This window comes from Apis laboriosa, unplaced genomic scaffold (genome assembly GCF_014066325.1).
Source record: "Apis laboriosa isolate Shangri-la unplaced genomic scaffold, ASM1406632v1 scaffold344_cov150, whole genome shotgun sequence".
Classification (NCBI taxonomy): Eukaryota; Metazoa; Arthropoda; class Insecta; order Hymenoptera; family Apidae; genus Apis; species Apis laboriosa.
Window position 1 is genome coordinate 189,197 of NW_025222908.1, and position 24,531 is coordinate 213,727.

At 20.2% G+C, this 24,531-nt stretch overlaps 7 protein-coding genes across 11 annotated transcripts; 4 read left to right on the forward strand and 3 right to left on the reverse strand.

Annotated features, from left to right (window-relative positions):
• Window positions 1-564: 564 nt before the first annotated feature.
• LOC122714641 (superoxide dismutase [Cu-Zn]-like) lies at window positions 565-3,409 on the forward strand. 2 transcript variants are annotated; one of them, XM_043936145.1, is made up of 4 exons: window positions 565-613; window positions 2,323-2,398; window positions 2,668-2,880; window positions 3,015-3,409. In XM_043936145.1, exons 2-4 carry the CDS (start codon window positions 2,333-2,335, stop codon window positions 3,267-3,269), a joined length of 534 nt encoding a protein of 177 aa, XP_043792080.1. In that variant the 5' UTR covers window positions 565-613; window positions 2,323-2,332; the 3' UTR covers window positions 3,270-3,409. The 2 variants fall into 2 exon arrangements, with proteins under 2 accessions (XP_043792080.1, XP_043792081.1); XM_043936146.1 differs by lacking the exon at window positions 565-613 and adding an exon at window positions 2,049-2,058.
• Window positions 3,410-5,361: 1,952 nt separating this feature from the next.
• On the forward strand, window positions 5,362-5,910 carry LOC122714625 (RING finger protein narya). The gene is made up of 2 exons (XM_043936118.1): window positions 5,362-5,584; window positions 5,684-5,910. Exons 1-2 carry the CDS (start codon window positions 5,476-5,478, stop codon window positions 5,908-5,910), a joined length of 336 nt encoding a protein of 111 aa, XP_043792053.1. The 5' UTR covers window positions 5,362-5,475.
• A 186-nt stretch (window positions 5,911-6,096) lies between these two features.
• LOC122714624 (S-adenosylmethionine mitochondrial carrier protein-like) lies at window positions 6,097-8,568 on the forward strand. The gene is made up of 7 exons (XM_043936117.1): window positions 6,097-6,200; window positions 6,948-7,089; window positions 7,372-7,528; window positions 7,670-7,779; window positions 7,870-8,110; window positions 8,177-8,315; window positions 8,389-8,568. Exons 2-7 carry the CDS (start codon window positions 7,033-7,035, stop codon window positions 8,510-8,512), a joined length of 828 nt encoding a protein of 275 aa, XP_043792052.1. The 5' UTR covers window positions 6,097-6,200; window positions 6,948-7,032; the 3' UTR covers window positions 8,513-8,568.
• A 444-nt stretch (window positions 8,569-9,012) lies between these two features.
• Window positions 9,013-11,378, reverse strand: LOC122714622 (hydroxysteroid dehydrogenase-like protein 2). Its single transcript, XM_043936113.1, has 8 exons — window positions 11,210-11,378; window positions 10,747-10,910; window positions 10,400-10,613; window positions 10,113-10,318; window positions 9,785-9,979; window positions 9,493-9,696; window positions 9,293-9,421; window positions 9,013-9,205 (listed from the first exon to the last, which is right to left on the reverse strand). The coding sequence occupies exons 1-8, from the start codon at window positions 11,221-11,223 to the stop codon at window positions 9,093-9,095; spliced, it is 1,239 nt and encodes a 412-aa protein (XP_043792048.1). The 5' UTR covers window positions 11,224-11,378; the 3' UTR covers window positions 9,013-9,092.
• A 386-nt stretch (window positions 11,379-11,764) lies between these two features.
• LOC122714620 (asparagine synthetase domain-containing protein 1) lies at window positions 11,765-16,454 on the forward strand. 3 transcript variants are annotated; one of them, XM_043936110.1, is made up of 9 exons: window positions 11,765-11,820; window positions 11,937-12,019; window positions 12,087-12,287; window positions 12,370-13,293; window positions 13,384-13,510; window positions 13,568-13,796; window positions 13,889-14,070; window positions 14,146-14,289; window positions 16,289-16,454. In XM_043936110.1, exons 2-7 carry the CDS (start codon window positions 11,966-11,968, stop codon window positions 14,061-14,063), a joined length of 1,710 nt encoding a protein of 569 aa, XP_043792045.1. In that variant the 5' UTR covers window positions 11,765-11,820; window positions 11,937-11,965; the 3' UTR covers window positions 14,064-14,070; window positions 14,146-14,289; window positions 16,289-16,454. The 3 variants fall into 3 exon arrangements, with proteins under 3 accessions (XP_043792045.1, XP_043792043.1, XP_043792044.1); XM_043936108.1 differs by having other exon boundaries at window positions 13,384-13,796; XM_043936109.1 differs by lacking the exon at window positions 11,765-11,820 and having other exon boundaries at window positions 11,838-12,019; window positions 13,384-13,796.
• A 1,385-nt stretch (window positions 16,455-17,839) lies between these two features.
• Window positions 17,840-20,403, reverse strand: LOC122714621 (rabenosyn-5). The gene is made up of 7 exons (XM_043936111.1): window positions 20,159-20,403; window positions 19,886-20,011; window positions 19,530-19,670; window positions 19,306-19,467; window positions 18,827-19,178; window positions 18,331-18,718; window positions 17,840-18,249 (listed from the first exon to the last, which is right to left on the reverse strand). Exons 1-7 carry the CDS (start codon window positions 20,292-20,294, stop codon window positions 18,022-18,024), a joined length of 1,533 nt encoding a protein of 510 aa, XP_043792046.1. The 5' UTR covers window positions 20,295-20,403; the 3' UTR covers window positions 17,840-18,021.
• A 445-nt stretch (window positions 20,404-20,848) lies between these two features.
• Window positions 20,849-23,159, reverse strand: LOC122714623 (ADP-ribose glycohydrolase ARH3-like). Of its 2 annotated transcripts, none has more exons than XM_043936115.1 (7): window positions 23,044-23,159; window positions 22,621-22,815; window positions 22,369-22,526; window positions 22,073-22,291; window positions 21,888-22,000; window positions 21,598-21,826; window positions 20,849-21,087 (listed from the first exon to the last, which is right to left on the reverse strand). In XM_043936115.1, the coding sequence occupies exons 2-7, from the start codon at window positions 22,790-22,792 to the stop codon at window positions 20,920-20,922; spliced, it is 1,059 nt and encodes a 352-aa protein (XP_043792050.1). In that variant the 5' UTR covers window positions 22,793-22,815; window positions 23,044-23,159; the 3' UTR covers window positions 20,849-20,919. The 2 variants fall into 2 exon arrangements, with proteins under 2 accessions (XP_043792050.1, XP_043792049.1); XM_043936114.1 differs by having other exon boundaries at window positions 22,621-22,840; window positions 23,044-23,113.
• Between the last annotated feature and the right edge of the window lie 1,372 nt (window positions 23,160-24,531).

Consider the following 24,531-nt stretch of genomic DNA (forward strand, 5'->3'; position numbering starts at 1 on the left):
AATTTTTTTTTCAAATAATTTATAAGTCTATAATAATTTAAGGAGATAATAATGATAATAATTGATTTTAATATTATTTGAATATACATTAATCTTACTTTTTTTTTCTTTTGGAATTTATAATTAAATGAAAATTATTTAGAAAATTTTTTCACGGATATTCAATTTATATCTCGAATAATCGTTGCTTAATTTTTAAATTTGTCTAACAATTCTGTATAATATTCTATCTATCTCCTATAATATTGCTCAACATATTGAATTCATAAATTATGTTCTTATATCAAAAAAATATCAAAGAAAAAAAGTGTCAGATTTCGAAAAGATTTTAAACAATTAAATAGAAAAAAAGATACAAGTTGAAATAGAATAGAAATACAAGACATCAAAGTTTTGATCTATATTGATAATTTTGACAATGATTGTACTTCGTGTATATATATATATATATGTATCGAATAAAATATTCTCTTCCATAGGCAATTGTTATTAATAGCTATCTTTCTTTTGTTTAATGGACATTTTATATTTCGATTGTAATAAAAAGTTTCTATGCGCGCTTATTAAAGTGAAATTTACTTTAATTTATTTTATGATTTTTAAAATAAAAAAGGTAAGTTATACTATAATAATATATATACTATAAATATATACTATAATAATCATAGTTTTCATATATTAATGAAGATTTAAAATATTCATATCTTTATTTATAATAAAAAAATAAAATAAGAGAAAAATGATAAATTGAAATATGAGATATTTGACTAATAATAGCAATATAATTAAAATTTTTTGAAGATTTTAAAGATAAGTTATAAAGTTATAGAGTTATACTGTGCCATCATATTAATTATGAGTGATTATATAAGATTCAGAATTTACATATGCAGTTATTACAAAATAAGATAAATTGTTCGTTTAATTGTGATTGTTTTATTATATTTGATATCTATTATTTATTATGTTTGTACATTAATAAAAACTTTTTATTAAAACTTTAATATAGTTTCATGATTTATTTCTTTCAATAGTAACAATACTCTTTTCAATAGTAACAATGTCTCATACTATTACTATTATATATGAAATTGTATTTAATCGGATTTTGTTTTTATTTATAAAAGTAAAAAAATTAAAAATTGTGTAAAGTCTATAATATTTATGTTTATGTAGCATATATTATATAAAATTCCTCAAACTTTTGATTTTTCATTTATTACTATTCTGAGGTTTTTTACATTAAAAAGTAAAACGAATATCCCATATTTGTATTTTTTCCTCTTGTAATAATATTCTTGTAATAGATAAATATAAAAAAATATATTCATATATTTAAATATTTATTATTACTTTATATTACTACTTAAATATTTATTATTACTTTATTTTGTTTTGAAAAATTATTTCTGATTCTATTTCTATGATATCACAATATTAACAACATATATTTTTTTTAACATTTAATTCAAAGATATAAGTCCAATCAGTTTCTACTAATAACCTCAAATATGGATAATAAATGTTCTTGTCAATCTAGATTTAAAATTTTTTATCGTGTTTAACGATTGCTTTTGTAGCGAGAATATATGATTTAATGATTCATGGTCGTTCTTGAAGCAGGTGTTCATTGAAGAAATAATGAGTGGGGATATATTTAATAGAATCATCTCTTTTTATATGAGCATTTTAACTCACATCCAGTCACTTAGTCAATATCTATGACTTCAAGAACGTGTACGCGATATTCAATCCTTTCACTTTCCAAGTGCAAGCTCTTTGTTTACGACATAATATTTATCTATAACTTTTGATTCAATTATTATCTCACCTGTGCATATAGCAAACTTTTTTTTGATTTATAACTATTGCAATTTTTATAATTTATAAAAAAAAATTATAATAATTTTATATAATTTTACAATTAATATAATTAATATAATTATAATAATTTTATTTCAAAATTTGACTTAAAAGATTATTAAAATTTATAAATAATAATATAAATTTATATTATATTAATTTTTGTTTAAATTGTTAATTTTAATATTTTATTATGTAAGTATATTCCTTTTAAATATAAATATAAATATAAATATAATTTGGAAAATTATTTATTTGCCATTTTTCAAATTTAGTTGACTTCATTTTAATTAACATTAAACTTTATGAAAAAATATGTAAACTTATAATCTATGATATTAATAATAATTTAATAATAAAAATAGATTTTAACATTTAATAATGATTTAATATTAAACTAATTAAAAAAATTAAATTTTCATAATTAAATTATATATAATAATTTGAAATTGTTTTCAGAACATTCATTATGAATAGAATAATTGTATTACTACTTGGAATTCTAATTGTCGAAACTGTCACTGAGACTGAGAAAGTAAGTTTACGAAAATACTATAATATCTATTATATCTATTATCTATAGTTAGTATTAGTATAATATTTAGATTTTTGTTTATGATATTAATATTTGAAAATTGCTATTAATCGATAGTTTTTGTATTGGACATCGATATTATTCGCAATTGAATCTTTACAAAATCTTTAATAATATAAACTTCAAATTTTTAATTTTTATATAACATAAAACTATATAAACTTATTTGCAAACCGTAATAATATAAATATTTATTATCATAAAAATAGAAAAAAACTGCAAACGTCAACTTGATACCTCATAATGCCCAAATAAGAAACGTAACAGGTAAACTAACTATTGTTCAAAATGATGATAATTCTGTTCATATTACTGGAAAAATAAGTGGACTTACAAAAGGATTACATGGTTTCCACGTACATGAAAAAGGAGATTTACGAAATGGTTGCACATCTACCGGTCCACATTTTAATCCTGAGAATGTAAATTATACATATAAAGTTTATATATAAAGTATTATATATAATATTCAATTCTCGATATATTAAATCAAATGATAAATTAAATATTTAATATAATACATATTAATATATATTATTTAATATATACATTTTAGGTTACCCATGGTGGACAAGATAGTCCAATAAGACATGTCGGCGATTTAGGTAATATTCGAGCAAACGCTAAAGGTGAAGCAGATGTACATATCAAAGATTTCATTATTTCTTTGACTGGAAAGAATAATATTCTTGGACGTGCAATAGTTGTTCATTCTGGTGAAGATGATTTAGGAAAAGGAAACAGTAATCTTTCTTCAACCACTGGAAACTCGGGAGATCGTTGGGCTTGTGGTATTATCGAAGCTAACTAGATTTCTCTGAATTTGATCCTTCATTTGATTCTATATTTAAAATTTAGAATTTAGGTTAAAGATTCTCAAATATCTTATAAATAAAATGAAATATAAAATTTAAAATAAAAATAATAAACTTCTATTTGTTATATTATAAATATATTCAATTATTACCATTATTATTATCAAACAATATCTATCTTATATTTCTTTATATTTATAATATTAGATAATTAATATGAAAAAAATAAAATTATAAAATTATAAATTATAAAAAATATCTAAGAATTTATTATATTTAACATTAATTTATTATATTCATTACTATATTTAATTTACATAAAAAATTAATAAATCCAAAAATTGCATTTTTAAAATTTATTATATACATAAATTTTATTATTCAAAATTTAGTTATTTATGGAATTTTATTAAAATCCATTCGTTTACATATTCGGAATATATAATATTTTTTTAAATTGTAACAACATATTTTTTGACTGAAAATATGATTGAATTTGATATACGCTTCATTTATATAGAACCTCATTTTCGTGCTCTATTTTTTTGATCTTTAATATTTCCGATATTGTATTCACTTATGAATTTGGAATTTGGCCATCGATAAAACATAGAAGTAAAAGAAGATAGATATTCCACTTTCTTGCTCATTGACAACACGTGATGTTATATATAATATGATCTTATCTATAGATCATGTTATATATAATATGATCTTATCTACAGAAATGTGATATTTTTAATTAAAAGATGTTTTTATTTTATGATTAGATTTTATGATTATATATCTATCAGAAATAATCAATTAAATTTAACATCTCAGTTCTATTTCTTTTAAAATTATTTTAAATGTATTTTATATTTTAATTTCTAAATATACAAAATATAACAATTTAAAAAAAAGTAGAATTATATTTGCTTTGAATGCTGGATTAATTTAATTTATATTTTGCTAATTTTTTGTTTCTAATCAAATCAAAATGAAAGATATACGATACATAGGATGTTACTAAATAATGGATAAATTTGTGAGATATCTTTAAAGATTTGATTCTAAAACAAACAGTAAGTTATTATATAAAAATATTAATTGAATTTAAATTATAAACAATTTAAATTTGCGTTAAATGAAGAGAAATGGAAAAAAAATAACAGCGTCTCACTCTATCTGTGCCTTACTTTATCTAATGCTAATTGATATATACAAACAATTGGTGATTCATAAGCAGCATTTCTCACTTCCATAATCTCAGTCCACTATATTCTTTAGAGTTTGAAAAAAAGATAGAAAGAAGACGTAAGAAATAAGAGTGTATATAATTATGTAACAATAAAGCAAAACATAGTAGAAGAATTTTATTAATAATGAGAAAATCTGTGTAATAATAATGATCATGAAACAACGATAAAAAAGTTGTCTAGGCTTTGTAACTTAATAAATAATTTAGCTAATTTTTATATATCAATTTTTGTGTTTATTTATCGAATGAAAATTTCAAAAATATTTTGTGAATATATTCATATACAGATATGCAACATTTTAAAATAAATTTTTATAATAAATTATACTATGATTATTTTTTTTTTATATTTTTTAATATTTGCCAATGTTTTAAATATTCTTTTTCTATAAATACATTCTAATATTAATGTTATAATTATTATTATAATACATTCTAATATTAATGTAAAGTATAACAATTCAATTCTAATTTAATTTAATATTTTTGATCATCAAATAAATTTTATTATTAGAAATTAAGATTTTTTTATAAAAATAAGAATTTTTAATTTCATTAACATTTTTAATTATAAATACATAAGTAACAAAATAAAAAATTTTTTTTCGCCGAACTATTAGAAATTGAAATCTTAAAATTTCATACATAATTTTATTAACGTTATTTTTTATATTTTAAAAACGAAAATAATATATTCTTATGTTGAAAAAAAAAAAAACTTTGAAAGTGAAAAATCAGAAATTTATATCATTTTTATGTTATTTCCAACATTACCGATTGAACTCAAAGTAAGATGAATTCAATTCAAATATAAAATACGAACGATTATATGATCAATTTAAAAAGATTGAAAAATATATTACAATAATTTATAATATAATAATTTACAATAATCATTATATTCATAGTTATACTGATTAATATAATTAAAGTTTTAAGAAATTTTGCAACATATTAAAAATATGGATACATTCATTTGTAACAAGTGTTTTGCAACAACAAATAGAGGAAAAAAACCATTTTGTTTAACTCAATGTGGTCATATATATTGTCATGGATGCATACAACAAGGTAATAATAAACAAAATTAAATAAATAAAATAAAATTATTAATAAATATTGTTTATGTCATTTAATACACTTCTAAAAATAAATTTTTTCTTTCATAAGCTGAAAAACAATGTCCTCAATGTGAACAGATCGATATTTTTTCCGTTGAATTACAACAACCATCATTGTCAAAAGTAGAAAATTTCTTTGTTCCACTAAGTGAATCATTGGAATCATTACATAAAATATGTGGTTTTCAAAATAATCAAATGAAAATCATGATGCAACGCTTTTATGAAATTGTGCAGTTTCCGTTTTTTTCTGTTTTATTCTTCTTAATATTTTAAATTAAATAACTTTTATTAACTATATATTAAATTAAAAAAAATATATAAATTAATTTATAATTAATAATAATTTATAAATTTAAGGATCAAAAATACGAAACGTTGAAATCACATTATCATAACCTTACCCAACACATAAATATAATTAGGGATAAATATGTAAAATTAAAAATGGAATATACTGAACAAAAAAAGAAATTGATGTCATTCGAAATGCAAAATGAAACATCAAACTTTTTGAATAATACAACTACACCAATGAAATCAAATCAAAGAAATTCAACAATAAGGTATAAGTTAAAAATTAAAACATTCAAAAATATATTTTAAAAAATAAAAGAAAAGATATGACTTATAAAACATTTTTATTAATAGAACTGGATCGAATTCATATTTTTCATCTTATAAAACAAATATATCAAGTCAATCATTTAATATAAGAAAAGAAAAAGAACTTTTAGAAGGTTTTCGTATTCCTCATCATCAAACAATACGATCAATTGGTTCTCGTAAAACTTCAGAATCAGATACGAATTCTATTTTTTTTATTAAATAGATACTTATAAAACATTTTATTAACAAATATAATAATTAAAATTATCTTATCATAGAAATCTTTAAAATTAAAAATATAGAAAAAATGAATTTTAAAAAATAAAAGTTTAATTTTTTTTAATTTTTTACGTAATTAAAAATTAGGTTAATAAATGTAGATTTTTATTTAAATTCATATAAAATTAATTTTTAAGTGGTTGATTAGATTAATTAAATGATTAATTATTTATAGATTATAAATTTAAAATAGGAATATAAGTTATTTTTATGAAAAATTGTAATTATTTGATAAAGAAAAGTTATTTAAATTATATGTTGCTTAAATTAAAAATAAATAGTTTAGAATTACAATAATATTTTTTTTAAATAATATCATAAAAACATGTGTCATATAATTTTTTGATAAATATAATAATAATAATATTAAAATATTATTTCAATATTAATGTTACATAAATATTTAATGAACTATTGTGTATCAGGTTAAATATACTCTTATATGTATACGTGAAAGTCGTACTTTAAATTAAAAACATCTTTAAGTCGTACTTTAAATATCAAAACATCATGACAACGCATAGTAAATCATTAAATATGAAATGTATTTTCATTACATCATTAATAGTAAGTAATAAAATGTTTATTTTTGAGTATTATGTAATATATATGTAATATAATATATATGTAGTATAATATATAAAATTTCTTTGTAAATTTTAATTATAGAAAAATAAATTTCTACATATCACTGATATATATTTTATAAAAATCAGAATAATATTCTCGAAATAAATTATAAAAAATAAATATAAAATATAAAAAATAAATTATATATACTTTAAAATTCAAAATTGTATTGATTATTATTGCATAAATTATTAAATAATTTAATATTGATTTCAATAGGCAGGAGGATTGGCTGGCACAATAGTTGATGTAATATTATTTCCATTAGATACATTAAAAACGCGATTACAATCTAAACAAGGATTTATAAAGTCAGGAGGATTTTCTAATCTTTATAAAGGAATTCTTCCTGTAACAATTGGTTCTGCACCAAGTGGTAAACAACTATTATAAAATGAAATCACTTAAAATATATATAACTATTTAAATCTATAATAATAGATTTATCTTTTAATTAAAAACTATTAAATCTATAAATTTAATGTATAATATATGATTATTTAAATAATTTTTTTAGCTTCTTTATTTTTTGTAACATATGAAAGTATTAAAAGTATAGCACAATATAAAATACCTAAAAAATATGATTCTTTTCTTCATATGAGCTCAGCATCTTTAGCAGAAATGGTAAATTTTAATAATTAATTTAAAAAAAAAAGAAAAAGAATTAAAGTTATATTGAAAATTAAATCATAATAACAAAAACTTTACATTCAGGTAGCTTGTTTAATAAGAGTACCCGTAGAAGTAATAAAACAAAAAAAACAAGTTTCAATGTTAGATAGAAAAGATATTAATCTTAAAATGTTGTATTGTGGTTATTGGAGCACTGTGTTAAGAGATATGCCTTTTAGTTTAATACAATTTCCAATATGGGAATATTTCAAAAAAATTTGGAGTTTACATGTTGACAGAGAAATTCTTCCAATAGAAAGTGCTATATGTGGAGCAATTGCAGGTTTAAAATTTTATTATTCTAATAGAATCTTATTTAATATATAATTAATTTTATATTAATATCTAGGTGGTATTTCTGCAACTGCTACTACACCATTTGATGTTATAAAAACAAGAATAATGCTTTCACATACAAACGAAAAAACTTCAAAGTTAAAAATACTATATATATTAAAAGATATATATAAAGATAAAGGTTTACAAGGGTAAATTTTGGAATTTAATTTATAATTTTTTAAATTTTGCATAATTTAATTTTAAAATTTCAAAATTTTATAGACTTTTTGCTGGTTTGGGTCCTAGAGTAATTTGGATAACATTAGGAGGATTTATCTTCTTTGGAATGTATGAAGAAATAAAGATTAAAGGAATAAATTATTGTTTATTTGAATCTATTATTTGAAAGAAAAATATTAAATATTATTAATATCTTTAAATTTTATTTAAAATTATATATATAATATTTTAAAAATTTAATTTTCTTTTATTTATTGTTAAATAACAATAAAAATATATAAAATACAAAATATTATAAGAATATATAAAAATATATCTTATATTAATTTTCAAAAATTATGTACATAATAAAAACTGAATAATTGCACAAGATTATTGAATTTTATAAAATTGAGACATTATAAAACAAATATATTTTTAATTCTTAGTTCTTGTTTCCTTTTATTTATTGCTGTTTTCTATGCGCGATGAAATACAAAGAAAATTTCGAAATGAATTGAATCATTGGAATCAAGAATCAATTCCAATATTCCGGATTGGAATCTAATTTATCCAATTTATTGTAATTTTATTCTATTTTATAATATTATATCGTTTTATATATTATATTATATATAATATAATATATTTTATATAATTATTATATATATATTTAATTTTAAAAAAGTAACAATATGTTTAATATAAAAAGAATATTTTCATCTTAATTTAAGATATACTTCTTAAAAAGAGAAAACATTTAATTTTTAAAGTTTAGATTTTAAATGTTGCATTAATTTTTCTAATTTCATTGCTTTTTGAAGATTTCCACTAATTTTCAGTTTTCCCATTACAAATGCTGATGCAGGTTTTAATTTTCCTAAACATAATTTATTATTGGAAAAAGTTATTTTAAATTATTTTTTAATATTAAATTAAATATATATTTAATTAAAGTTATATTTACCAGAAAACATAGCAAAAAAGTTTTCAGAATCCATTGTCAAAGTAACATCTGGTGATTGATTAGGTTTTCCTTTACCTGCTACACCATCTCCAGTTTTTAAATCCAAAAACCATGTACCTGCTTCATTACCTATTAAACTATATCAATTAATATTTCTAAAATAAATAAAAAAAGAAGTAAATATTTAATCTGGCAAATACCTTTAACATTAAATTGAAATATGGCTCCAATTTTATTAACAAGTTCATGATTCAAGTTAGCTTGAATAACAGTAAATATTTGTGCAATTTTTTTATTTGATTTATTATTTACATCATATATATCTTTTTGAAAAATTTTATTCAATACATCTATTTTATCTGAACTTTCTATAAATAAATCCAATATTAAATTATCTTTATTTTCTAAAAAAAATAAGAAAATAAACAATTGTCATCATTTTTTTTATAAAATATCAATTATTATAAAATTATTATATTGCATTTAATATACCTGGATTATATGCATAATCTGTGAAATCTGTAATTCCTTCATTTCTTAATATTTCCTCATCAATTAAAAATTTTCCAGTAATAAATTTACTATCTTTACAAATTAAAGCATACACAGCATCTGCCATTATTTCTGGTTTACGAGCATAATCATTTGAGTTTTCAGATAACATTTCAAATGCAGCAGTAGCAATAGCTAAAAAATAATAAATTTAAATTTATAGCAATAAATAAAGATTTCAAAATAATTTTTTTTAAATAATCAATATAATCAATTAAATAATCAAAATAAAATAGAATAAAAATAATATAATTAAAAAATAATTTACCAGTTTTTGGCCAAACAGTATTTACAGCAATACCATCATTTTTAAATTCCTCAGCCATTCCAAGAGCACACATTGACATTCCATATTTAGATATTGTATATGCAATATGATTTTTAAACCATATTGGTTTCATATCTAATGGTGGGCTAATATTTACTATATGAGGATTTGAGCTTTTTTTTAAATAAGGTAGACATGCTTTAGATCTTAAAATAAATATCAAGAATAAATAACAATAATATTATTATTTATGATTTGCGTAATTTTGAGAACATTTTTATACTTACACTAGAAATGTTCCTCTAGTATTGATATTATTCACAAGATCATATTTTTTCATTTCTGTAGATAATGTATCTATCAAATGAATTGCACTTGCATTATTAATAACAATATCAATACCACCAAATTTGTTAACAGCATTTTCCACTGCAGAAATTACATTTGTTTCAAATCTTACATCTACTATACAAGGTAATGCTTTTCCACCCATTTCTTCAACTAAAAGAAATATATTTTTTGATAAAAAAAAATTACTTATTATTTAAAATTTAAAATAAATAATTAAATAATTATTTAGAATTTAATAAATAAAAAAATAATTATTTAGAATTTTTTATTACACATTAATTACTTTCTTTAGCAGCAGTATATATAGTGCCTGATAATTTTGGATGTGGTTCAGTAGTTTTAGCTGCAATGACAATATTTGCTCCATCTTTTGCAGCTTTCAAAGCAATGGATTTCCCAATTCCTCTTGAAGCTCCAGTAATGAAAATTGTTCGACCAGCAAGTTTTCTATATTAAGTATAACATTATTGTTATAAAGTTATAATCATCAACATAACTGATTAAAAAATTTATTAATATTTATTAATAGTAATTATATATTTATATATATTTATTTATAATTAATTATTATATATAAAATTTATCTATAATATATATTCGAATATATATATAAAATAAATTAATTTTAACAATTTCATATACATATATTTTTTTTACAAATTTAATAAATTTTCTAAGCAATCAATACGCGCAATCTTAAAAAAAATCTTATATTTTTAAATGATTGTTAAATTTATAATACAAACCCTGTATTAATCATACTTCAAATATAAATTGAAGAATTATTATAATTTAATAATTGTTATATTTATTTTAATCAAGTAACAATAATTAAATAAAAAATATCTAAACAAATAGTATTTATGCTTTAAATAATAATTTTGCTTAATAACAAATTCGCTTCTTCGTTTAACAAATTAATATTATAATAATTCGTGAATTTAAATTATTATTACTTGTAAGATTATTTTAAACAATATGGCGTAAATTCAGCATAGAAAGATAAAGCATAGAAAGATATTCGAATTTAATGTATCTATGTTTACATTTTACTTTGTAAATATTATTTCTCTTTTAAATGCATGTATATTAAAATAAATAAATGCAAAAGAATTTTTGAAATATTTTAATGAAAATGTTAAAATTATTTCATAAACTTTTATATGAACATCTAGATTGTATAAATTTCTTTTATATTATACATATATATGTATAATTATATTTAAATCAAATAAAAATAAAATAAAATATAAATAAAATCTAAAATACATATTTGAAAAAATTTATGTTATGTAATTAATATAGTTACTTATTCAATAATTTTATCGCTATTCTATCGTTTAATCATTGATTACTGGTAATAATAAGAAATTTAAAAAATGTTTTTTATATTCACTAAAAAATGAAATTTTATGAGATATAACTTTATATTGTAAAATATTTATTAATTATTTATTTGTAACATAATTATAGATCGAGGTTATGTTTATATCGATATAACAATGTGCGGAATATTCTGTAACATTTCACAAAATCATGCAAAAATTTCACATGAGGTATTATTATAATGCATGAATATAAATTCTTATTAATTATTTATAAAATCAATTGTTTTTGTCTCAGTGGGAAGCTTGTAAAAATTTATTAAATGCTCGTGGTCCTGATAGAATAATTGAAAAAGCTGAAAATTTAACGCCCAATTGGTTTGGACACTTTGTTGCTTCTATATTATGGATGCAAGGTTCTAATTTGATTGAACAACCTGCCATAGATTGTAATGGTAATATTCTTCTTTGGAATGGAGATATATTTTTTGGAAACTTGGTAAATATTGTATATTATGTAATTACTAATTATTATAATTATTTAATATATTTGCATTGAATAACCATATTATTCATTTTAGGCTCAAGATAATACATGTGACACTAAGATATTACTAAATACTCTACAATTATCTTCAAATATATTATCAGTATTTAAAGAAATCCAAGGCCCATATAGTTTTATATATTTTCAGAAAACCAATAATCTCTTATATTTTGGAAGAGATATTATAGGAAGACACAGTTTACTTTTAAAAGTAAACACTGATGAAAATATTTTAACTTTGACATCTGTTGCCAGTAAACAAATAAATAAAATTATAGAGATTCCTGCAATTGGAATTTTTGTTATGAATTTAACTAATTTAAGAGTAAATCTTGCATGTTACCCATGGAAAGAACCAGATTTGCGATTTACAGATATTATTGAGACATTAGAGACACATTTAGGTGTAGACATTGATATTAAAAAAACTATATTAAAATCAGATGGATTGACGTGTCTACATTTACATCCTCATATTAAAGATTTGGAATATTTAGAAAATAGCCCTCATTTAGGGAATTTTTGTAAAATATTAGAATATTTATTAAAAAATGAAGATATTCATAAAAGAGTTGAACATTTGTTGCAACTTCTTTACAAAGCTGTAGAAGTTAGAATAAAAAAACAACCAAAATTTTGTAAAACATGTATTAAATTAGTTTTAAACAAAGAAAATATTATATGCAATCATTCAAAAATAGGTGTACTATTTTCTGGAGGCTTGGATTCTGCTATTTTAACATTAATTGCTGATAAATACATATCACAAAATGAACCTATTGATTTAATTAATGTTGCATTCGAAAAGTTAATTAATACTTCTAAAAAATCTAACAATGGAAATAATGAAAAACAAGATATGGAGAAGCAATATGATGTTCCTGATAGAAAAACTGGAAAACAAACATTTTTAGAACTTACAAAAATTTGCCCAAAACGAAAATGGAATTTTATAGAAGTATATATATATATATATATATAAAAAATTTTTATAAAAATTTTTTATGTATGAAAAATATTTCGATAATTAATGTAATAATACTTTTAGGTAAATATCAGCCAAGCAGAATTACAAAAGTATCGTTCATCGCATATTTGTAATTTATTATATCCACTATGTACTATATTGGATGAAAGTTTAGGTTGTGCTGTTTGGTTTGCAAGTCGCGCAAAAGGTATAATCCATTCGGGTACTGATATTTATGAATCCCCATGTAGAGTACTTCTCTTAGGTATGGGTGCAGATGAATTATTCGGTGGATATATGAGACACAGAACAATATTAAGACATAAAGGTTGGGATGCTTTAACTCAAGAATTAAATATTGAATTAGCTAGAATTTCTGAAAGAAATTTAGGTCGTGATGATCGTATTGTATCAGATCATGGAAGACAATCTAGATTACCATATTTAGATGAAAATATAGTGGAATATGTTCAAAAATTAAAACCTTGGGAAAGGTAAATTCAAATAATAAGATCAAATAGTAAGATCAAATAATGATAAAAAATAAAAAAATAAAAAATAAAATTAAGTTATTATTTAATTATAGGTGTTATCCAACAGATAAAATGCCATCAGGCTTAGGAGACAAATTACTTTTACGTTTGGTAGCATATAAACTTGGTTTCCGAAACACTGCTAATTTTCCTAAAAGAGCTTTCCAATTTGGATCTCGAATTGCTAATGGCAAGGAAAATGCTAAAGATATATCATATCGTTTATAAAATAATGGTACATATAATTTTATTTTAATATAATTAAATACAATTTTAAATAGCTATTTATATAAAATTATTTATGTTTTAGATATTACTTAACATGAAATGAATATTAAAAGATTTATATTCTAATATTATTAAAAGTGAAATTATTAATATATAATTATTATTGAATATTTATATGAGTATCAAAAAATAGAACAGGAAAAACCAGGAGAACAAAAATACATGGGTAGGTTTTATGTGTTTTATTAGTCTATTATTATATGTTATTATCTCATAATGTTTTATTTCTAATTTTGTATGAGATAATTAACAAATAATTATATAATTTTATCTAGATTTCTTTCTTATATATATATTTATTTTTCAATTATATTTTTCTGAATTTAAAATTTATTATAAAATTATATGCATTTTTAATAAGTTTGATATTTTATATTGATATTATGTGTTAGAACTTTTATATTTTTTATGTTTAAATTTAATATGCATTTGTATTTTATAAAAATATTTTTTTAATAAATTTTTTACACTGATTTTTTTAAAAAATAAAATATACCAATAATAAATTTTCTATTCAATATTTAATATATTCACTTTTTTATAAAAAATATTCTATAATCATAGTAGAAAATTACTTCAGTGATGAATTCTATATATGAAAACAATAAGAAAAGTTATATAAACATATGGCTTATTTAATCATATTTTCGATTTATTATTTATTATAAATTTTATCTTAAAATAATTTTATTGAAAGATAGTAATAATTGAATTAATTTCATCTATTTGTAAATAAAATTAAATGCGATAGCAAGATTTTAAACGAGCTCTAGAACGAAATTTGTTTCAAAATTAATTCAAATAAATATTTCAGATTTTCAGTCTATCTAATTTTGGTTTAAAAATAATAAAAAAGAAAAAAATTAATTAAGAAAAAAATAATACGACGCGATTATGATATTAAACGTCATAAGTTTCATTATCATTGTATATCAAATTCAATGCCAATACGATGATAACAAAAATTATGCTATTTAATATTGCAATGATTATAAAAATGATAATTTATTATATTTGAATTTTTTGAAAATAGTATGATTTAAAATAATAATTCTATATATATAGGTATATGACACTAATTAACTAATGTGAAAAAGTAATTAAAATTTCAAATAATTGTTTTAAATAATAATTTTATTTAAAATACTTGAATAATAACATTTATTTATAACTATTATAGTTGATTCGTTTTTTATATAATCTCGATCATTTGACACTAATTATTTGTGAATATTCAATGCTTTAAATAATAAATTATTGAAAAACTTATTAAAATAATTTTATTTTTAATTTCAACTTTTAAAATTTTGTCCATCTCTAATATAGAAAGTAGAAAATAATAAAAGGAAATAAATTATAGAAATTTGATAGGATTTATAAACAATATTTATATTGTTTTTGACTTTACACACAACACGATGATATACTATCTATTTGCTATTTCGTAGTATGACATAGTATGTCTTTTTATCAGGTAGATGGCATTGTCAAAATTTTTTAATTTATTCCCCTTCTATAATTGTCAAACTCTATGTATATAGCCCTTTCTTTAATAATATTGCTAAATTTTATTTTCTTGCGGTTTTCCTAATAATACTTTATTATACAGTTGTTTTGTCTTAGTATCTAACAATTCTTAATGAAAAAGTTTGTACGGAAGGATCGTGAACAATTTGTATATATTTATTTCATTTATTGTGTTATTTGAACCATTATATATATATATATATATATATATATATATATATCACTAATTGTTTTAATATTAATTAATGTTTTAATTTTTAATTTATTCAATTTTCATTAATAGTAATTATAAATGCGCAATAATTTCAACTTTTCATAAAAATTTCACAATTTCATAGAAATTATATATATAAATATTAAAAAGAAACAAAGAGGAATAATATAAATTCAAATTTATTATTTATTTATTATATAATTTAACATACTATATGATTGATTAAATGTAATGAAAATATAAAAAAATGTATTGAAAATATAAAATATTTGAAAATATAATAATATATTTGAAAATATAATAAATAATAATATTGGAAAGTTAAAACTTATTTTCTTAGTTTATTGCACAAATAATATATATTTATTTTTATTATTAATTTTTATTTATATAATTTTATTTTTATTTGTATAAAAACATTTAGAATGATTTTTGATGAAAACATTTAATATGATGTCGCAAAATACAATTTACTTAGACATAGAATTACGAAAATTAAGACCAGCAGAATTGTATATACTTTCTCAAATATTAAATATATCAGATTCATGGAAAAAATTAATGGCAATTATACCAAAGGATGATATGTCTAATCTTCCAAAATTTAATTCTGAACATTTCAGGTATAATATTTCTGTATAATAATTATATAATTATATGTAATTAGCAAATTTATATTTTCATTTATTATTGCTTGAATTTACAGTATGATCGAACAAGCTGCAAATCATCAAAGAAGTGCAGCAGAAATATTTTTATCAGAATGGGGCACAATGGGTAAAAAAAGACCAACATTAAGTGTTTTATTGAATTTTTTAGTAAAAGCAGAATTATTTAGAGCAGCTGATTATGTAGCTAAAGATTTATTAAATGGTATAATAAAAATTGCAATAAATAACTACATTATTATAATTAAATAAATAACTTTTTTTTTTTGATAGTAAACGTTCCCGAACGACCAAAATATGGACCAGCAACACCTGTAGATATTTCGGAAGAAATGAAATTATTGGAAGAAAAAGAGGAACTTGAAAATCTTAATTTCAATGAATCTTTAATATTTAAATTACCTTCTGAAGATGTTGATAATAAAACAATTAATTCCAATGCAATGAATGACAGTTCTTTGGAAAGAAATATACAATTAACAAAATTGATTTTTTCAAAAGAACAACATAGTAATGAACAATTAGAAAATAAAAAAACATTAAATACACAAATGTTTGATTTAATAAAATTTAGTTTTGAACAAAATGAAGAATGTAGCAAGCAAGAACAAATATTTAAACAAAAAGAAATGTTGTCTCATGAGTTGCCTGTGTTTTTAAATGAATTTAAAGAAACTGTAGAGCAAACGAAATTATATCAAGAAGTATTATCAGAGGAACTTCCAATTTTTGTGAAAAATAGTACAATTGCAATAAATCAAAATTTATCAAATTATGATATAGATGATTCGTTGAATTTATCTAGTCTAAATATTAATAAAAATGAAATAATTACCACTGAATTGCCTCAATGTGTTGTTGAATTTCATGTAAATAATGAATTTAATTCAAGTAATAAGAATAATTGAGTTTACAAAAATTACAATTAGTCTATTGAGTAATATTATAAATCATGTTAAATCGCTAAATGATAACAGCAACATAATATGAAGATGATAAATATAGATATACTTTTAAAATATAAGAAATAATATATTTTTTAAAGGAACATAGTATATATTTTATATATATGTTTAAAAAAAATTTTAATTTAGATAAATAAAATATTTTTTATAAAAATATTATATATATAATTATAAATTAATATATAATTTAATCTACAATATGTACAAATAAATATAATATTTTTTTATGTATAATATAATTTATCTTTATATAAATATATTGAAAATCACATATATTTTTCCATATTAATATGCACACAACATAATAATAATTTAATATTAAATATATATTATAAAATATTATATTTGTAATTAAATTCAAAGATGAAAATAGATAAAAGATATCTTAAAGTATCATATTGTGCAATAATATATGAAATGGATTTACTGATATATAAAACTTTCGATACAATAGAAAGATTGATTAAGTCTTATTTAAAATTGATAAGAAATACAGGATTATCTAATAAAAAATGAAAATATGTTTATCCATCACTATTATTACTTTGCTTCATTGTGAAATAAGCGCTCTGAAGTTCTTTGAGATTGCTTTCTAATGTTGCAACCTCATCATATCTACAATCAGCTTTAGCTTGCTTAATATAAGCACGTAAATTACTCATTTGCTCAATTATTGGATCCATAGAAGAAGGCATTATAGGAGTAACACTAGAAGGACCCCATCCTTGTGATTGATTTAGTACTATATTCGGCTGTAAAATTGATAAAATTAAACTAAGTATAGAAATTTTAACTTTTTTCTTTTTTTTATGTATTTAGAAAATTAATGTCACCTGATTTTCTTTCACAATTGGTCGAATTTCAAGATTCCATATTTCTTTTTTACGTTGTTCTTTGGATTTTTCTCTTTGTTCTTCTTCCAATTGTCTTTCATATGCAATTCTAGCTTCTAAACGTTTTTGTCGTTCCTTTTGTAACTCTGCATATTTCTCTTTTGAAGGTAATGCTTGCACAGTCAATAATTCTTCTTTTAAAAAAATCACTGCTGATACTCTAACCATGTGATGTAATCGAAGTTCTTGATCTTGTGGAGGGTTTTCCACACATCTCGTTCCGAGTACTGAAATTCTTTTGCTAATTAAATCTATACTCTCGCCTAATTTTGCAATTTTAATTCTTAAAGCTTGTGCATCTTCTAAATTATATGTAGATTCCCCCTCACTGAAAAACATATCTCTTAACTTCGTACGAATAATTTTGAGCTAGGAATAATATAAAATTGTAAGCAAATATTACAAATATCCTTTTTATAATAATTAAATCACATACTTTAAGGATTCCCACATTTTGTTGTACATTTTTACATGTTGTGAAGCTTCTTCCATATATGCTCTCATTTTTTCGTAAAATTGACATACTATTGGTTTATCAAAATGTTTTGCTTTTTGTTTTTCTCTTGCATCAAGTAGATTTGCACAGTGTGTACAAATTCTAAATTGCTGCTCGCTGCCTGCTGAATCATTAACCAACGATAATACACTATTTAAACTACCACTGGATGGTGACCTGGCTAATTTTGTAAGACCGATTCCCGCGCGTACTATACGTTCCGAAATTGGTCGTTCAGAAGTAGGAGATACTGCTGAATCATCTTGTACAGATACAGGGCTTGTCATTTTTCCTGTAAACAAATTAGTATATATTAAAAAATAATGTATATTAATGTACAATATATTAAACATTAATATATTAAGAAATATATTTTTTAATATATTTTTAAACAATTTTAAAATTTAAAAACTACCAACTTGCATCTTGTAATGATAGAAATATTGTACAATTGTGACACATAACAGCTCCACAAAGTCTACAATGATGTTTTCTTCTTGCAACATGAAAGCTTTTTGCACAAGTAGGGCATAATTTTACATCTTTTTCATCTATCCATGGCACAATAGTGCGTTCATGAACTATTTAAAAAAAAAATTTTATTATTCTTTCTTTATGAAGATAAAAAAAATTAGAATTTTACCTTTTCTATCAACTGGATCAGATGGTAAATTGTTTAATAATTTATCTAGTCTTATAAGAAGTTTATTTGTTTCTGTAGAATATCGCTCCATTCTAGTATTTCTTATTTCTTTAAAATATTTTGTATGTGATGTGATTACACCTGAAAATTTTTAATCTATAATATATTTTGTAGAATTATTTCTTTTAGTAATAGGTTTATAATTCATTTTGAATTTTCAAAAATTTTTAATTATTTAAAATTAATTTTTTAAAAGTACTTTGAATTAATCTATCATTTTCTTCAATTTATTATTAATTTAAATTTTTTTATTTTTTGAAATAAAATTATTTTAATAATTTTACAATATGAATTACCTATCTCTTGAGATCCCCAACTAAATTCTGGACTATATTGTCTAGTAGTTGATGGTATATTATTTGCAAAAGAATCTGATATTTCATCTTTTTTTAGAATTTTCTTCTTAGCTTTGCCAAAAAGATCTAGAAAAATAGAATACTTTGAACTATTTTATTACATAAGTTAACACATTCATATTTGTAAAATATGTATTCATAAAATATTTGCAATCTTTAATTCTAATAAATTAATAAAAATTTGCAATAATATATATTATTAATTATACATACCTTTAAGCGATTTTAAAATTTCAGGATCATCATTATGAAAATCTTCAAAATGTTTTGTTAATTGATTAGGTGTTTTGAAATCTGTCATACATATTGGACAAATAAATCCTTCTAATACTTCTTCGTTGGTTGCCATTGTAAAATTTAATATTTATTATCTTTTTTTATAATTTCTTTCTATTTCATATATTACCATTCATAGAATTGGTAAATTATTTGAAGGCTTTTTTCGAATTGTAAATGGACGTTTTTCTAAGCCGCCATATTAAATACTATCAGCTGATAGAAATGTCAATTTTCTTATGTATTTCAGATTAATAAAAAATATTAATGTATTTTTTTAAATTAATCATTTTATGAATAAAATTAGTTTATTTAAAAATATTGATTAATTATTTATCAATCAAAATTTGATTTCTAGATATTATTTTTTATTATTTAAAAAGTTGATTATTTACTTATTTTTAAAGAAAAATAAAATTATTTAAGATTTTATAAATTTTTTATTCAATGAACATAATTGTTATAGATATAGAATGTTTTCATTTATCATAAAAATATTTTATAAATATTTTATTTATAATATATTAATATTTATTTATAATATATAAATAAATAATTTATAATAAATAATAAATAATTGTATAATTAATGACAATTTTAATTATAATACTTCAATTTATATTTCCACAAAGTTTTTATTCACATTTCATTAAATAAACATTTTATATACATTTAATTATGTAAGTAATGAAAAACTTTTATGATGCTACTGATACTTCAAATAATTTATCTCCTAAAATTTTAAATTCTTCCGAAGCTTCGCAATGTTGTAAAAGATTGTTACTAATTTTTTCTTCTCCATAAAATGCACCAGCAATGGCCCCTGTCATGCTACCAATAGTGTCTGTATCACCACCTAAACTAATCTGAAAAAAATTTTTTTTATAATAATAACTTTTGACTATAAACAATTATTAATATTAATCATAACATATTTCAGATATATATAGAGTGGTTCATCAGATATTAACACTTCAATTTTCATTATCATTATTATCCAGTAGTAGCAAAAAATATTTCATTGAAATTTGGTTTCAGGAAGCTTTCATATTCTGATGTTATTAGTTTTTTTATAAATGGATATGTAGACAAATGAAAATTATTAATATTTTTTTTAAATAGGATCATATTTTTTTATTGCATCAGTTGATATAATTTGATGTTCTCTTCAAAAAAAGTATTAACCTACTTATGTCCAAAAGTCATTAGTTTTTTTAAGTTAGTTTTTTAAAAGAAATTTTAACTTAAAGTTTGTAAAATTTATTTGAAAGATAAAAAACAATATTTTATTATTCATTCATTATCTTTCATATGATAAATTTTATAAATATTAATATTATCTCTTAAAATAATTTATAATAATGTATTATACTTACAGCATATTGAATTGCTCTTCTAAAAGGATTTTCTGTCTGTATACCTATGATTGGTTTTTGTGCTCTTAAAAAACAAAATATTGCAGTAGGTACGGAATATAAAGCAGCAACACTATTCCCCAATTTCTGTATGACTTTTTCATCATGTGGACCTTCATTATTTTCTGATATTAATGATTTTATTATAGCTAATTGTATTTTGTACGGTTGTGGTTCTGACAAACCTAAGCTATGAAAAATAAGCATTATAAATAAATAATAATATTAAGAATTGTATTGTATAATCATACCCTTCTTCATCTTTTTCTATTTGGTCCATTTTATTAATCAAATCATCAATAAAATTTATTACATTTAATTCTTCATTAGGGTTTAAATGGAGACTTTGATAAATTGCTGTTGCCTAAAAAATAATAAAAATTAATTTAAAAATATATATATATAATAAATAACAAAATATTTTATGAATAATTACTTGTAAAATAGCACCATCTATTCCGACTTTATGTGTATGAGTAATTTGAGTAACTTTTCTAACTATATCTAAAAGTTTATCATAATTTTGATATGAAAACAATGCAATAGGTGCAATTCTCATTGCTCCACCATTTCCCCATGAACCTTGACTATTAAATTGTTCCTTGGCTGGACTTTCAATGTCTGTAAATTTGTTACCCCGTAATTTTTGAAATACCTTTAAAAAAATATGAGTCTTAAAAAATTAATTTTTTATGTTAAGATCAAACAAATATAATATATTTGACAGCATACTGTTACAACACCTATTCCATAGCCTCGATTTGGTTCTTCATAATAACTTTTAACAAATCTTTTTGTAATATCAATAATATCTAATTCCTTTTGTTCAACCAAAGATTTAGCCAAAGAATAAGTCATAGCAGAATCATCTGTAAACTGCATGACAGGTGCTATAAAGTTAAAAATAACTTATATTAAAATCACAGATAAAAATCATAAAAAATATCTATATTGAATGTACTTTAACTATTATTTTTACAATACCTTTGAATATTGGTCCTTCTAATTTATCAAACGATTTTTGTAAAACTAATTTCGTGCCACATGTCAACTGACCTTCGTTATCATAAGGACTACCAATGCAATCACCAATTAAAGCACCAAGCATTGAACCACGAAATTTACTTTTTAATAATGATAGATCCATTTTAGCCATAACCTTATACACAAATCCTTTGACTAGATTGATAAAATTGTAAATATTCTAATATAGAAAGATTTAATATAATGTTAAATTAATATTAGAACAAAGATTATATTAGAAATATTTAAATTAATTAAATAAATAATAATAAAAATAAAATACACAAATATAATAAGAACAATGTATTTATTACAATATCTCATAAGTAATTATATGTAATATATTACTAAATTGTAACATATAAGGAACAAATTATTACTTACTGGCACAATAAGATGTCTCTGGTTGTAAGTTTATGATAAAAATTTAAAATAAAAATTCAGATTAAATAATAAACATTCTTTGCCACATATAAAATTTTTTTTAGAACAATATTTTTTAATAAATAAAAAGAGATAAAATATTATTTCTAAAATTAAAATTAAATTTAATAAATTATAATATTATAAATTATTATATAATATCAATAAATTATAAAATTAATAAAATATTAATATAATATAAAAAATTAAAATATTAAAATATATATTTTAAAATATTTTTTTAGAGTTTACACAGATTTATATTACACATTATCATATAACATTTTTGTATTATATATGATCGTTATCAGTTCAGAAAATATATCGGTATAGAAAACAATTTTAGCGTTAATAGGAACTGGAATTAAAATTTAATTTCATTATAAGAATTATAAATAAATTATCAATCAAAATATTTTATGATGAAAGAAGTATAGAAATTTATATTTCTCATTCTGATAATGTAAATGATTATGAATCAATTGATTTAATAATAATTCTGAGCATTTATGTAATTTTTTCTGATTTTATTTATTTATTTTTTAATTTTTTTCAGTTTATTATTTGTATTAAATTCTTTCATTATGTTTCAATATTTTTTAATTTTTATACATTTTATGTTGACTTCCGTTTTATATTATATCTTTTCCAAATTTAATTAATTTTTATTTTTCGGTTATTATGTTTCAATCTTTTTAATTTGAATAATTTTTTGTATTAAATTAAATATAATAATCTATTTTTATTATGAGAGTGTTTTTATAAGATTTTGATATGTACAATTAAACTTATAATTAAAATATATTCTTATATATATCTTAATTTTCGTGTGACAAATGAATAGCGAATCATATCATTTTAGCCAATCAAAAAAACGCTAAGATATAATGGCAAAACTTTACGAGCGCATTAAAGTGCGCATGTCATTAGTCTATAATTAAAAATTATACTGACAAGTTTTCACTCGTAAAAATGAAAAATTACATAAAATTTTTATTGATAGAGTATTATATTACGATTATTAAACTTTAATTAATACATATTTGTTTAATCATTATTATATCAGAATTAAACGTTTTAATGACAGATTATCGTTTGATTGAAACTTCAAAGACAAGATAATTTGAAAATATAATAGTTTTGTTACACATCATGAAAAGAGATAATCTGATAACTTTTAAATAAATATGGTAATATTTTATTTATTTTAACGAAAAGTAATAGTTACATATACAATTTTCTTATTTTTTTATTCACATAGAAATGGATTCATACATACATGTATATTCTTATATGCATTTCACATATATTCATATATACATATTTTCTAAATATCATTTGTACATTCAATTTGTGTGTTATTATTTCTATTTGTGTATTTGTGTGTTTTGTTTTTTTATGCTCGAAACTTAAAAGCTTGAAAACATTTTTTATAAGAATTCCATTTCC

What these genes read in the sequence shown, in the direction of transcription:
- LOC122714641 (XM_043936145.1), top strand. Translation starts at nt 2,333, where the DNA reads ATGAATAGAATAATTGTATTACTACTTGGAATTCTAATTGTCGAAACT. An exon ending in CTGTCACTGAGACTGAGAAA is followed by an intron (nt 2,399 to 2,667) that starts GTAAGTTTACGA and finishes TCATAAAAATAG; the next exon opens with AAAAAAACTGCAAACGTCAA. An exon ending in CACATTTTAATCCTGAGAAT is followed by an intron (nt 2,881 to 3,014) that starts GTAAATTATACA and finishes TATACATTTTAG; the next exon opens with GTTACCCATGGTGGACAAGA.
- LOC122714625 (XM_043936118.1), top strand. Translation starts at nt 5,476, where the DNA reads ATGGATACATTCATTTGTAACAAGTGTTTTGCAACAACAAATAGAGGA. An exon ending in TCATGGATGCATACAACAAG is followed by an intron (nt 5,585 to 5,683) that starts GTAATAATAAAC and finishes TTCTTTCATAAG; the next exon opens with CTGAAAAACAATGTCCTCAA.
- LOC122714624 (XM_043936117.1), top strand. Translation starts at nt 7,033, where the DNA reads ATGACAACGCATAGTAAATCATTAAATATGAAATGTATTTTCATTACA. An exon ending in AATTGGTTCTGCACCAAGTG is followed by an intron (nt 7,529 to 7,669) that starts GTAAACAACTAT and finishes TAATTTTTTTAG; the next exon opens with CTTCTTTATTTTTTGTAACA. An exon ending in AAAGATAAAGGTTTACAAGG is followed by an intron (nt 8,316 to 8,388) that starts GTAAATTTTGGA and finishes AAAATTTTATAG; the next exon opens with ACTTTTTGCTGGTTTGGGTC.
- LOC122714622 (XM_043936113.1), bottom strand. An exon ending in ATATACTGCTGCTAAAGAAA is followed by an intron (nt 10,614 to 10,746) that starts GTAATTAATGTG and finishes TATTTCTTTTAG; the next exon opens with TTGAAGAAATGGGTGGAAAA. An exon ending in TACTGTTTGGCCAAAAACTG is followed by an intron (nt 9,980 to 10,112) that starts GTAAATTATTTT and finishes ATTATTTTTTAG; the next exon opens with CTATTGCTACTGCTGCATTT.
- LOC122714620 (XM_043936108.1), top strand. Translation starts at nt 11,966, where the DNA reads ATGTGCGGAATATTCTGTAACATTTCACAAAATCATGCAAAAATTTCA. An exon ending in ATGCAAAAATTTCACATGAG is followed by an intron (nt 12,020 to 12,086) that starts GTATTATTATAA and finishes TTTTTGTCTCAG; the next exon opens with TGGGAAGCTTGTAAAAATTT. An exon ending in AAATTAAAACCTTGGGAAAG is followed by an intron (nt 13,797 to 13,888) that starts GTAAATTCAAAT and finishes ATTTAATTATAG; the next exon opens with GTGTTATCCAACAGATAAAA.
- LOC122714621 (XM_043936111.1), bottom strand. Translation starts at nt 20,294, where the DNA reads ATGGCAACCAACGAAGAAGTATTAGAAGGATTTATTTGTCCAATATGT. An exon ending in AATTTTAAAATCGCTTAAAG is followed by an intron (nt 20,012 to 20,158) that starts GTATGTATAATT and finishes CTATTTTTCTAG; the next exon opens with ATCTTTTTGGCAAAGCTAAG. An exon ending in AAAATGTGGGAATCCTTAAA is followed by an intron (nt 18,719 to 18,826) that starts GTATGTGATTTA and finishes TATGTTTTTCAG; the next exon opens with TGAGGGGGAATCTACATATA.
- LOC122714623 (XM_043936115.1), bottom strand. Translation starts at nt 22,792, where the DNA reads ATGGCTAAAATGGATCTATCATTATTAAAAAGTAAATTTCGTGGTTCA. An exon ending in AGAAGGACCAATATTCAAAG is followed by an intron (nt 22,527 to 22,620) that starts GTATTGTAAAAA and finishes TTAACTTTATAG; the next exon opens with CACCTGTCATGCAGTTTACA. An exon ending in ATAGAAAAAGATGAAGAAGG is followed by an intron (nt 21,827 to 21,887) that starts GTATGATTATAC and finishes TATTTTTCATAG; the next exon opens with CTTAGGTTTGTCAGAACCAC.